The sequence below is a fragment of the Paramacrobiotus metropolitanus genome, unplaced genomic scaffold, assembly GCF_019649055.1.
Source record: "Paramacrobiotus metropolitanus isolate TYO unplaced genomic scaffold, Prichtersi_v1.0 Parri_scaffold0000016, whole genome shotgun sequence".
Lineage (NCBI taxonomy): Eukaryota > Metazoa > Tardigrada > Eutardigrada > Parachela > Macrobiotidae > Paramacrobiotus > Paramacrobiotus metropolitanus.
Window position 1 is genome coordinate 722,757 of NW_026570236.1, and position 13,206 is coordinate 735,962.

General features: G+C 41.7%; 2 protein-coding genes across 2 annotated transcripts; both read right to left on the bottom strand.

Annotated features, from left to right (window-relative positions):
* Nucleotides 1–295: 295 nt before the first annotated feature.
* On the bottom strand, nucleotides 296–8,217 carry LOC129585416 (transmembrane protease serine 9-like). The gene is made up of 8 exons (XM_055478080.1): nucleotides 7,971–8,217; nucleotides 7,166–7,399; nucleotides 6,686–6,932; nucleotides 4,229–4,412; nucleotides 3,692–3,809; nucleotides 1,492–1,679; nucleotides 951–1,380; nucleotides 296–657 (listed from the first exon to the last, which is right to left on the bottom strand). Exons 1-8 carry the CDS (start codon nucleotides 8,215–8,217, stop codon nucleotides 296–298), a joined length of 2,010 nt encoding a protein of 669 aa, XP_055334055.1.
* A 1,967-nt stretch (nucleotides 8,218–10,184) lies between these two features.
* Nucleotides 10,185–12,727, bottom strand: LOC129585417 (phenoloxidase-activating factor 3-like). The gene is made up of 5 exons (XM_055478082.1): nucleotides 12,505–12,727; nucleotides 12,002–12,303; nucleotides 11,260–11,579; nucleotides 10,728–11,175; nucleotides 10,185–10,576 (listed from the first exon to the last, which is right to left on the bottom strand). Exons 1-5 carry the CDS (start codon nucleotides 12,717–12,719, stop codon nucleotides 10,239–10,241), a joined length of 1,623 nt encoding a protein of 540 aa, XP_055334057.1. The 5' UTR covers nucleotides 12,720–12,727; the 3' UTR covers nucleotides 10,185–10,238.
* Nucleotides 12,728–13,206: the final 479 nt, after the last annotated feature.

Genomic DNA, 13,206 nt, shown 5'->3' on the forward strand with positions numbered 1-13,206 from the left:
ATTACTTCTTCTGATGTTTTTGATGAAACTGGATGAGTACTATTAGTGCAGGTAAAGCAACTTTAATGATCTCTGCTAAATGACTTAAACTTATTAATAAGCTTCGCCTCACTGTACAGATACATATTTTTAACATAATATTATATCGATATGAACGAAAATGGACCAAATCACAACAGACTGTTCAAAATTTTATTTTGTTTCAAAATGTGCATTTCCTTGTCCAGACTGGGTTTCAAAATGTCGGCTTCATATTGTTTATTATGTTGTAAAAATACTTCATTCCATTTCTTACTTAGATCATAACGGTTACATCGCCCAACGGCGCGTTATTAAATATCCAAGGTAGATATGGATTAACTTTAGTAAAGCCATTGCCCCTTCCGTCAGAACATTCTTCGGCACCAAATGACGTCAATCCCGCAAGATACTGCGTTCGCGTTCGGGGATCGTAGCAGAAGAGTGGTCCGCCACTGTCACCGTTACATGTACCTTCACCGTAAATGTCACCGGCGCAGAGAAACAGGTCGAGATTGGTTAGGTTATTCGGGTCTTCTCCTTCTAAAGCATACGAACAGTTTTCCGCTGGAAGGATTGTTTGCAGTACATATTTGAGGGGAATGTCGGGGCGTGGTGGGTTAGGATCTTCCCGATCAGCTGCAAAGTGAGCGAGCAAATGGTTATCCAACGAAATTCTTATGGCTTTCAACTACTTAAGCTAATGCAAGGGGAAAGTGCTGGCTGCTTTAGGAACGCAGGAAAGTACGGTTTTTACGAAGTATTTATATCCTTTATTTTATAATTTTGCAATCTACTTCCGCTATAAATATTAACCCCGATTTTCTCTTGTCTGATTTGCCGCTGTACGTCTAAGAATAAATAAATAGCGTTCACCAATAGCAAAAAATTTCTTACCGACTTTCCTAACTGAAATCGGTTATTTTACTCACTAGTTTCGAGTCCGAATCCCGAGGCTACGCATCTGTCTCCGGGTTTCGGCACCTGAGTGCTAAGGCATAATGTGCAAGCACAGGCACTATGCCGGCGAAAATCAATGGGCTCGGACAGGATTAACAACGCAATGTCGTTGTTTAATGTATCCAGGCTGAACTCCGGGTGGGGAATGGCCGAGCGCACTTTGTACTGACGAGAGCAGCCATCCACAACAGATGGATAAACGAAAGTACTATTGAAATCAAATGCAACCGATTTGGCTCCGATTGTTACTGTGTAGGTAACATCAGAAGCATTGTAACCAGCAAGAGTAGTCAAAAGAGTGGGAATAGCCACGCAGTGGCCAGCGGTGAGGATTGTCTGTGTTCCTATTATAACGCCACCGCAAAGGGCGATGAGGGCTGGTGACTGGATATAAACGGAAACCTGATAAAACAGTTAACAAGGTTTCTACACTACTCTGTACGCAGATTCCGCAAGAGGAAAGAAAAAGTACTTTTTCGAATTGCAGATAGATACCTAACTTAACGTGATTACCTGCCAACATATTGATGCACTGCCGTTGGGAGCATCAAGTCCACCAACAATTCTATTCTGCGACGATGCAAATATTTGTAAATGCTGCAGCCATTTTATCAATCTATTCTGGTGAATTTTGAACTGTTCTACAGCAGACTGGTGCGGTCCCCGGGTCTCATTTTTTTGATGAATTCGCGGCGGTTTTTCTAACGGTGCAAAAATTTTTGGATCGATATTGGTGATTCCGCACTGCATTTCTTGTACACAAGCCGAATGGGAATTCAGATACGTTGCCGATAGCGAGTTATTTCTGCCGCAGGATGAGGTTTGGTTTGCTGTAGAAAATTGTAGTGAAGAATTTAAAACATAAAGGTAAAGCAATAAAGGTCGGCATAAAGGTCGAATGATTTACCATGACAGCAGACTGCGTCTCCATATTGAAAATTATTGCAGTCCCTGGAAACTGAGATTGTCAGGTTGGCCTTTCGACACACATCAATGGCACTTTGTGCAAGACAGAAACCGGCGATGTGTGCGCTCTTTTTGGGATAATCAGGAAAGCATTTCGGACCGATGACCTCAGACACCGCGTAAGGCTTGGGAAAGCAAGGAAGTTCTGGTAAATACGGCGGTGCCTGGTAGTTATCACGTGGGCTATCGTCCAGATAATTTATTCCTTTCTGCCGGTATATGGTACTGTATCTGTTGTACCTATTGTTTAAAATTACCGTTATATTATTTCACTTGTGCCATTATTTTTCTACAGATTGCTTAAAATGGACAATTTGAAATTAGGCGTGCAAAAAGAAAAATAATTCGGTATTTTAGGTGTACACCAAATGACCAAGATAAGTTTTTACTTGGCGGCTTACTGGTATGGGTTCCGGTCAATTCTCTCCTCGTATCCGGCGGCATAGGGCTGTTTGTATATAAAAGAATGAATACTGGAATTCCGTGTGATTTCGTATGGTGGTCCATAATCCCGTAGAAATGGCCCGCAGGTGTGGGAACTAGTCCCCGTTCTTTCGTATGCCTTTATTCGGCCAGTGTTTAAGGCAAACAAAAGAAGGAGCACCGCAAATGGCATTCTCATGATTTATGGATTAAATGAAGTGTATAGACGAGCAAATTCCTCATGTGAACAGGTTGTATCGCCGTATGAGTAAAGGTTTGAAATAACCAAAAATCCGCAACCAAACAAAGATCATCTTGTTTATTGCACCAATGCTTGATTATTGTACACCAGTGTACCAATGTCCTGCCCAACTCAGGACATTCTTGATTACTCAAGTTCTGCTAAAAAACTGGCAGGTGATCTTTTCTAGTTAGTCATAACGACTGCCATTACACGTTACTTTCGTTGCATAATAATGATCGAGAGTCTCTGTTCAAGTTGCTCAGATGCAACATATGAATAAGTTTATGTAAAATTACGTAATTAATATCATTATTTCTGCTGGGAAACTTAATAAGATTCAGTTTTCTATGTACCACACGCTACAAAAACTCACAAGGTCATCAGAAGTTGGTATTATAAGCGCTACGCCGCAGCTTGTGCAGTCTTAAGCGTTCAAATGTAAAACGTCTTGTACTCAAATATAGAAATATTCACTGACGATGTCGCTGGTCTGGATGCTGTACTTTACTTAAACAACCAGCTAACTACATAGCATTAGTTTCGTAACTTTTGCTTGGTGCAAAGATAGTTTAAAGCACACGGTGACAAGGCCAAAACAGCAAAAACTGCCGCATTACTTTCGTGCGCGGTTGCGTATCAGCAGCAATTTTATTGCTGATCAAAAGTTAATGTGTACAATACTGCAAACGCAAAACGACAAAACCCGTAAAGTATGTATAAAACGAAGCAAGCCAAAACAACATAATCATGGTCAAACACCTACATTAAAGTGCACGCGTGCAACGTACTGCTGCGTTAACGTCTTTCGTAGTGTCGAAATGTTATAATACATTGTGTGCATATAAGTACTTAAAATAACATAGCATTAAAGCAAATACTGAGTCCAAAGTTAGCTCAACTTAGTTAAGACATTGTTAATGTGCGAGAAAACTCTCCTCACACAACTTCCATCCATTTTCTAGGCCGTAATCGCTATGTCGCCCAAAGGAGCGTTGCTCAAAATCCATGGTAAATATGCATCAACTTTAGTGAAGGCAGTGCCAAATCCGATGACACATCCTAAGGTAAATGATGTCAGACCCGCAAGATATTGCGCTCGTTTTCGAGAATCGTAACCGAAGAGCGGCCCGCCGCTATCATAGAAGCAAGCACCTTCGCCGATGGTCCCACCGGCGCAGAGAAACAGATCCAAGTTGGTCTGCTAATTGGGGTCTTCACCGTCGAAAACATACGAACAGTTATCTTTAGAAAGGATGGTCTGCTGCACATACTTGAGGGGAACGTCTGGACGGGGTGGGTCAGGCATTGTACCGTCTGCAGTGTGAGAAAGCATCGCGTAGTGCATTTGAATCACGAGTAAGCACATCTTTATACAGACTACAGAGTAATTCTTATTGTTGGGAGCCGGTATTGAGGGAAGTCGAAGAATTAGAAAAACAAGCAGCAGTCCCCTTTCTCCCGTCCAAATATACCGCTTTCCGTGTTTGTACCCATATACAGTATGAAGCGTTTACCAATCATGCAGCTTTCTCTTCCGTTTGACTTACTGAAATCTAAACCTATTATGGATTCGGTCCCAAATCCCGAGGTGACGCACTTATCTCCAGGTTTCGGCACCTGAGTGCTCATACACAATTTGCAAGCGCAGCCACTACGCTGGCAGAAATCAATGGGCTCGGCCAGGACCAACATCCCAATATCGTTGTTTGCAATATTCAAATCGAAATCCGGATGGGAGATGGCGGATCGCGCAACGTACTGACGGGAACAGCCTTCCACAACCGACGGATAAACGTATGTGCTGTTAAAATCAGAGGCAACTGATTTGGCTCCAATGGTAACGGTGTAGACAACATCAGAGGCGTTATAGCCAGCATCAACGGTCAACATCCTTGGAATAGACACACAGTGACCAGCGGTGAGGATTGTTTTGGCTCCGACGATAACTCCGCCGCAAAGGCCAATAAAACTGGGTGACTCAATTTTGATCGAAACCTGTCAAATTTATTGCAGAGCTGATTTAGCGACGGGAAAAACTCATGTTCAAAGTACAAAATATAAAAATAATATGTGACCTTTATTACTACGACCTTTATGACCTATTAGTCTGCCTTTATTGTTATGTATTAGTCTACCTTTATTACTGCTTAAATACCACTTATTTTACACGTAGTTGTTAATATCTGTCAACATATTGAAGTGTGTGCTACAGAAATACGTCAAAGTAAGTGACCTGTATTACTAAATATATCCTGCTGATTTTATTATCTAATACTTGCCAACATATCGATGCACTTCCGTCTGGGGCATCAAATCCACCAACAATTCTATTCTGTGTCGATGCAGCAGTGCGTAAGTACCTTAACCACTGAGCGAACCGCTGCTGTCGAAATTTGAACACTTCTTTTATTGACCGGTGATGATCCCTGGGTGGATTTCTTGGGGGACTTCTAGATGGTTTTTCTAGGGGTGCAAACAGGTTCGGATCAATATTGGCGATTCCGCATTGTTTTGCTTTAACGCAAACCGAGGGAAAATTGCCGAACGTTGAACGATCCGAAGGCGTCTCATTTGTGTTGCACGATGAGGTTCTGTTGGCTGTTTGAAACCGCAAAAAGAAAACATGACAGTGTAAAGTTTATACGCAAGCAAATTGATAAAGGATAAAGGTCGTATCACTGACCGTAACAACAGACGGCGTCCCCATATTCAAAATTATTGCAGTCTTTCGAAACCGTCGTCGTCAGATTGGCTTTTTGGCAAAACTCGATGGCATGCGCATTACGTGAAAGGCAAACACCGGCAATGTTGACGCTGTCCTCAGGATAATCCGGGAAGCAGGTCGGGCCGACGAGTTTTGGTGATGCGTAAGGCTTCGGTGAATAAGGAGATTGTGGACTTTGTGGTAAATACGGCGGCGCTCGGTAGTTATTGTCTGCGCTGTCGTCCAGATAATTTATTCCTTTCTGGTAATAAGTTGTTTTATATCGATGGTATCTGTCATTAAAATTGTGTTTTAAATCTGCCTTGCCACTGGTTAATAAAACATAAATTTTACTCATACAGCCAGAAAATCACTTTCCTATAAATAATTTTAAAGGCACATGTATTGCAAAACAATACAAGTATATGGGTTGCCGAAGTACCTCTCACCTATCTTCGTATCCAGCATTGTAAGGCAAGGTGCTGTTCCCTCTAATTATATTGTGTGGATGTCCATAAGCGGGAAGAAACGACCCATAAGCGAGCGGACTGCTCTCGGATTATAGGTATCCATTCGTTTCACCAGTGCTTAGCACTAAAAGAAATACCGCAAATGGAATTACCATACTTAATTACGAACATCGACAAATGGATTAGTGAAAAATTTACATATTTTACTAATCGTAATTTTGGGCTTTAATCAATAACAGAGTTTGGATTAACGTGTATACAGATCAAATATTGCTGGCTGATAGTCAACAACAGCAAATATTTAACAGTTATATAACAGCGATGTATTCCGGAGATTGCAGGCGTCCAAGCTTCTTCGTGTTTGAGTCTAATTTGAATTATGATTATGCAACCCAGACACACGTAACTAATATGTTTGCGGCTAGAAAGGTTTTGTTAATATTCGAAATACTCTCGTACAGTTCTGCATTTTCCCATGGTGCTAGAAGTCCTTCTCGACAATAATTTCGCTAGAACCGCTTAAGGTAACGGACACTGATAGTGCGACCTTGTAGCTCTGCAGTGTGCACTTATTGTTGTACAAAAATCCGTTAAATCAGTGCGGCGAAATAGAATTTGCAGTAAACCAAATTAATTCATAGTAGCACCATGTATTCGATTTACAAGTATAATAAACTTGTGTCAAATTCACATGTCGAATCGTAATTCAATCATATGTATATTACTGCAATATATAAGTTTGCTTCAAACACAATATGTATCCTTTGAGTAAAACTTTTATTAACGTCAATATTTGTGTTTCAGAGCATCACGGTAACATCGCCCAGAGCAGCAACGTTTAAAATCCAAGTTGAAAATGAATTAACTTTAGTGTAGAGGCTGCCAAATCCAAGACCGCACCCTATGCCGAAAGACGTTAGCCCGGCAAGATACTGGGTCCGAGTTCGGGGATCATAGCAAAACAGCGGTCCGCCGCTGTCACCGAGACAGGTGTCTTCGCCGTAAATCCCACCGGCGCACAGAAACAGATCGAGGTTGCTTGGTTTATCACCGCCGAGAGCGTACGAACAGTTTTCATCAGGAAGGATAGTCTGCAGTACGTACTTCAGGGGAATATCCGGGCGTGGTGGGTCAGGAAATGTCCCATCTGCAAAGTGGCAACATAATTAAACAATCAGGTTATAAATTTAAAATAATTGTTACTGATAAAAACAATTAGTATACAGTTATAAGTATGAAGCATAATTAGCATGTACTGACGACGACTTTACTTACTGAAATCAAACCCTATGATGCCTTCGAACCCAAATCTCGATGCTACGCACTTGTCTCCCAGTGCCGGCACTTGAGTGTTTAAGCACAATTTACAAGCACACGCACTATGCCGGCGGAAATCGATGGGTTCGGATAGGATCAACACTGCGATATCGTTGTTGAGAGTATCCGAGTCGTAGTCCGGATGGGGAATGGCCGATTGTACACTGTACTTACGCGAACAGCCTTCAACTACCTCCGGATAAACGTAGGTGCGGTTGAAATCCCACGCAACCGATTTCACTCCAATAGTAACCTCCAAAGTCACATCGGAAGCATTGTAGCCGGCGGCAGTGGTTGCTTAAATGAGTTCAACCACACAGTGGCCGGCTGTAAGGACTGTTTGAGTCCCTGTTATAACGCCACCGCAAAGGCCAACAAAAGCTGGCGTCTGGATATTACTTAACCGAAACCTGGTAAATAAGCTCCAGCATATAGTTTATTGACATACGTACAGTATATACGAGAGTTGCATTTCAAGGTGAAACATGTAAATTTAATTTTCTTTATATTACCTGCCAGCAAACCGATGCGCTGCCGTTAGGAGCATCAAATCCACCAACAATTCTATCCTGTACTGATGCAGCCTTTTTTAGATATTCGAGCACTCTTCTTAATTTAGACTGTCGGGTTATGAATGATTCTTTAACGATCCGGTGAGGATCCCGAGTAACATTTTTTGGAGGGAGTCTTTGTCGGTTTTTCTATAGGCGCAAACAGTTTCGGGTCGAAATTGACGATCCCACACTGCATTTCTTGTACGCAAGCCGAGTGGGAGTTAGGAAACATCGCCGAAAACGTGTCATTTCTGCTGCAGGATGATGTTCGGTTTTCTACAGGAGTTTTCGAAAACAATTGTGTAACGCCCTACGTGAAAGACAACAACCGGCAGTGTGGGCGCTCTTCTTAGGATAGTCGGGGAAGCATTTAGGACCGATGATCTCAGGCGCCGGGTAAGGCTTAGGAGAGTAAGAAAGCTTCTGTGGGTACGGCGGTGCCTTGTAGTAATCGGGCGTACTGTCGTCCAAATAATTTATTCCTTTCTGACGATATGCCGCTCCGTAACCGTCGTATCTGTTAAAATTCACATTATGCAACAACGGCGCAAATCTTGTCATTGTTGAACAAACGACCAAGTTAAAATGGCTAAACTAAAAATAAGTAAACTAAACTAAACATACCAATAAATACGTAACTAGTATTTTAAGTTCCTAAACTACATAATTCAGTAGTTAAAATAGAAATACATTTTTATAACGAAACCCCGACCATTTAGTTTTGCAGAGTGGATACCTGTCGGTTGCGCTAGCGGCAGTAAAACGATTTTTCACTTCCAGTATGTTTACAAATAATATCGGCTACTTCATCGCTTACCTGAAAGACTGATTCGAGACGTATGGTGTAACACCGAGGGTATGATTCAACTGGAATTTGTAGAGATCCTGGAAAAAAGTCGGTGCATATACTGGTCGAGAATGCCCATATGCAGTTTGACCATTTTCCTGTTTGGGCACATCCCTTGCTTAGAATATTGTACAACGTCAAACAGAATACGACACATGCATTTTTCATGGTTGTACGCTTGTTTTGGCTAGCGCAGAATGTGAATCTCAATGTGTGTCATAGTATACTTTATTAATCACACTAGTACTAGCTTCAAGAGATCAGTGATGACTTGACTATGTATTTTAAAAAGCAAGATCCCGCAAGTCGCCAATTGGTTATGGCTTGGTTAGTTACCTAATACTCGGTGCTCTTGCCATAAGATTTTGACCTAGGCATGGCTGTACTTCCTTAAAAAAATGGCAAAGCATGTGGCTAATCGCCGCCGCCAGTGACTTTGAAACAAATGCACATCTCGTACATCCTACCTAAACTTACGGTAATTATAAGTATGTGCTGAAGTTTCTGGTAACAAATTAAGCGCTTTTGTGGACGATCTCGGCAACGAAATATTGTGCAATGTACGATTTCTCTCAGAACTTTCTACGTTTTTGACCGGGCGGAGGTGATGGCAGTGTGTGCCTATACTTCCCTTTTACTCGCGTTCCGACCGCTTACAGAATACACCTTCACGTTCCGTCCACCCACCATTTCAGTTTGCCCGCATGGGCCCATAAAAAAATTAGTTTGGATTACTATACAGGTAATTTTTAACCAGTAGAAACCTTTATTTTGGAACCGAATGCAACAAGGAATAACAAATAAATTTAACAGAAAACAAAGTTACAAAAGTTTAGAGATCAGCGAATCAATCCGAATTTGCTGTATAAAGACGAGGAATTATCACCAATTAAATCATCGATTTAGTTAATAATAACCAATTTCTTACTTGGTTTTGATTTACTAGAATTAATCACATTAAAACAGAGATAGCGCTTTCGAATAGGGATTACACACCACGATAACAAATAAAAAAAATAAAACTGCAAAATGATAAGCAGTTGGCGAAAAACGAACAATAGAAGTACAAATATACTTTGGACTTAAAGGATTAAATTTTACGCGCTGGGGAAAAACAAACCGAACGGTGCAGTCAGCTCTTAATAACCACGTAGCCGCTCACTGCAGGGGCTACTAATGCAATCGGGTGGACGCCTGGACGGAACGTGAAAGTGTATTCTGTAAGCGGTCGGAACGCGAGTAAAATCGAAGTACAGATATGCTGGAACTGGAACTTTTACTACTTCTATGGTAAAAGGACTTTATGCCATAAAGTTTATGGTGCAACTTCTTTAAAAATCTTTTGTGTTATTGACGGGAACAGGAGGAAATAGCCCCGACTCCAATAATATGCGCACATTGATACAGATTACAGATATACAGTAGAAGGGATTAGTATTGTACTGATTGTAAGTTTACAGCAATTACTTACTGTAGTAAAACGCATTCTATACAATAAAATGTTGCAACATGAAAGCATCCAGATGCTACCGAACACAAATCATGAGATCTCATGATACTTCTCTACTTCAGATCAGTTTTGCTTCCCACTTAGAACAGTAACCTTAAAGTACATAAATTAAACTGTATAATCCTTCTAGAAGGATTATACAGTTTAATTTATGTACTTTAAGGTTACTGTTCTAAGTGGGAAGCAAAACTGATCTGAAGTAGCCATTGCGATGAACTGGCCTTGTTAAATCATAACAGAAACATCACCCAGCGGTGCTGTTTCTGCAATCCATGACAGAAATGGTGCGACTTTTGTAAAGAGTGATCCGTAACCGATGCCGCATCCCAGTCCAGCTGAAACCAGTCCCGCTAGGTATTGCGTCCGCGTGCGGTGGTCATAGCAGAACAGCGGCCCACCACTATCACCAAAACATGTACCTTCGCCAGGAACACCGCCGCCACAAAGAACAAGATTGAGGTCTGTCGTTCCAGTGGGATTTTCATCCCACGTGCAGACAGTCTGTGGCACGTATTTGAGAGGAACATTTGGTCGCGGCGGATCGGGATATGGCAATGTATCATCTAGAAACCAACCAAACAAATTTTTCACAACTTTCCTTATCATAACTTATAAGTGCTGCCGCCAGTAAAAGCCCTAAAAGCGTTAATAATTAAAGAAACTACATGATGATGTAAAATTACACAGCGTTATTAATTAAATACGTAGACCTACTCCAGTCTGCGCCGATGATTGTCTCGATTCCAAATCCAGACGCTACGCACCGGTCTCCTGGTTCCGGCATTTTTGTGTTCAAGCACAGTTTGCACGCGCACGCACTATGCAGTCGGAAATCGATGGGTTCGGATAGAATCAGCATGGCAATATCATTATTGAAGGCGTAAAGGTCAACACCCGGGTGAGGAATTGAGTCACGGACAGCGTAGTCGCGGGCGCACCCTTCGACGACCGACGGGTAAAGAGAGATGTTGTTGAAACGAGACGCGCGTGATGTGACGCCAATGGTCACAGTAAAGGTCACCGCCGATGCGTTGTAACCAGTAGAGGTCATTAGTCCAAGCGGAAGGGTTAGACAATGGCCAGCGGTGAGGATGGTTCGCGTGCCGATAATGACGCCGCCGCAAAAAAATAAGCCATCAGCGCTCTGGATCTTGACTGCAGCCTATCGTATTTTAAGTGTGGTTATTCACACGGCATTATATTAATTTATTCCACTGCGTCCTGTACGGTGACGGTAGTTAAATACCTGCCAGCATATCGATGCACTTCCGTTTGGAGCATCAAATCCACCCACAATCCTATTGTTTGTCGTTAAACTGGCTGTTTCGGTAGAGAACGGCACCCGATGCACTAGTTGCTGCTGCTTTAGGAACGCTTTTACAAACTGTTGCAGATCCGGAAGCTTCTGTTTTGGATAGGGAGATGAACGGGGTTTTTCGATCGGGATAAATAAATGCGGATCGTTATTTGGTATTCCACACTGCATTTCCTGTACGCAAGCTGTATGGGAATTTTGAAAGGTGGATAACAGCGAATTATTCCTGTTGCAGGTTGTGGTTGTGTTGGCTGTGCAGAATGAAAATACGAGTACGTACGAGTAATTATCAAATGCGTTACAAGCCACCTTATGCATATATTCTGATGTTTCTCTGATTATATCTTTGCATACCGGCCACCAGACGCTTCGTGTAATTCCCCATGACACTACTTTTGTAAACTATGTTAGGTGATAATTATTGTAGTGTATTATTATAATTACAATACTGCAGTTACTGTACAATAATACAATCGTGTGTAATTATAACTATTTTACAAGCTTTTCATAAACGAGATTCATAAATTATCAGTTTTTCGCAAGTGGAACCCGGAGCATTCCCTGACTTTGGCGTCAGAACAGTATTATGCAAAAGCATTTTGTGAAAGTGTCCGGAATGTGAAAAACATCGCAGTACGCAGCAATTATCCTAGAGCAAAAGTAGATTATTTACCGTAGCAGCATACAGCGTCGCCATACTGGAAACCGTTGCAGTCTCTGGAAACCGACGTTGTCATATTGGTTTTTCGGCATACGTCAATGGCGCTTTGGGCAAGACAAAAGCCGGCAATGTGGGCGCTTTTCTTCGGATAGTCAGGGTAACATTTCGGACCTATGATTGCGGACACCTCATACGGTGGCGAAGTGTACGAAGGCTCCGGCAAATATGGGCGGTATGGTGGCGCTCTGAAGTAGCGTGGAGAGTCCAGATAATTGATTCCTGCATGGGCATTCTTCAATCCGACACCGTAGCCTCTGAAGTGATATTGAAAATTCAAGAAGAATGCTAATTCCAATCTATTTCAATTTTTTACCAAATTATTTAAATTATTATAATATTCCCATAACCAGAGATCAGTTAGAAAAGTCGTCGTTAATTAAGTGGTCGGCATCTTTTAAAGTACTGCCTTAATTTTTAACCGGAATCACGTTGTAAATTTCCATCTTTTCAGTTACCTGGCGTTGCTTCGGTATGCACTTCCGTTCTTTCTATTGACAGCGTTTACAAAGGTATAATGCAGATTGGGCGGGGTTAGATCCGGCCGGGTTTCGTAAGGGTCACTGATAAAACGTGGTCCATACACCAGTCGGGAAGGCCCGTAAATCGACTGGCTATTAATTCGCGTGGAAGCAGCAAGCACAAAACAAAATGTCATAAAAGTCGCACCCATTATAAAATTTTTTGGTTTACGTTTACAGAACACACAAGCAGAACATGACCAAGCAAGTACTCTTATCCGTTTAAAACAGAATGGGTCGACAAACAGTGAAAAATATACGGTATTACATAACAAGAATGCACGCGTTTTTCCAGTGGATTGGCAGCGCTAAGCTTTTCAAACTCATATAAAAAGTCGGGCAAAAAATGTCTTGGACTCCTGAACAGCTGTAGATTTTCCTTCACATGAGGCGCCAGCCACCCCGATACGGTTATATTGACTTGTCGTACGTACAACTCGGGCTTGGGTTGTGAAGGTAAGGCAGAATTTAAAAGAAAACAAAGCGGATAATAAACCTTGAAAAGTGCATTTGAATACTTTTATCGAAGAACAGGGCAACAATTATCACTGAAATTTACATCCAGGACTTTCGTTCCATCCATATGTTTAACGAATTTCAGTAAATAACGCTTGTTGTTTTGCAGACTGAGATTCCAGT

Bases quoted from the DNA above. Each gene is read 5' to 3' on its own strand.
- LOC129585416 (XM_055478080.1), bottom strand. From the start codon at position 8,217: ATGACAAGATTTGCGCCGTTGTTGCATAATGTGAATTTTAACAGATAC. The intron at 7,400-7,970 runs GTAGGGCGTTAC...AACTCATTTAAG, and splicing joins TGCCGGTTGTTGTCTTTCAC to CAACCACTGCCGCCGGCTAC. The intron at 1,381-1,491 runs GTAATCACGTTA...CTGTTTTATCAG, and splicing joins GTGCATCAATATGTTGGCAG to GTTTCCGTTTATATCCAGTC.
- LOC129585417 (XM_055478082.1), bottom strand. From the start codon at position 12,719: ATGGGTGCGACTTTTATGACATTTTGTTTTGTGCTTGCTGCTTCCACG. The intron at 12,304-12,504 runs GTAACTGAAAAG...ATATCACTTCAG, and splicing joins GCATACCGAAGCAACGCCAG to AGGCTACGGTGTCGGATTGA. The intron at 11,580-12,001 runs GTAAATAATCTA...CATTCTGCACAG, and splicing joins CGACGCTGTATGCTGCTACG to CCAACACAACCACAACCTGC.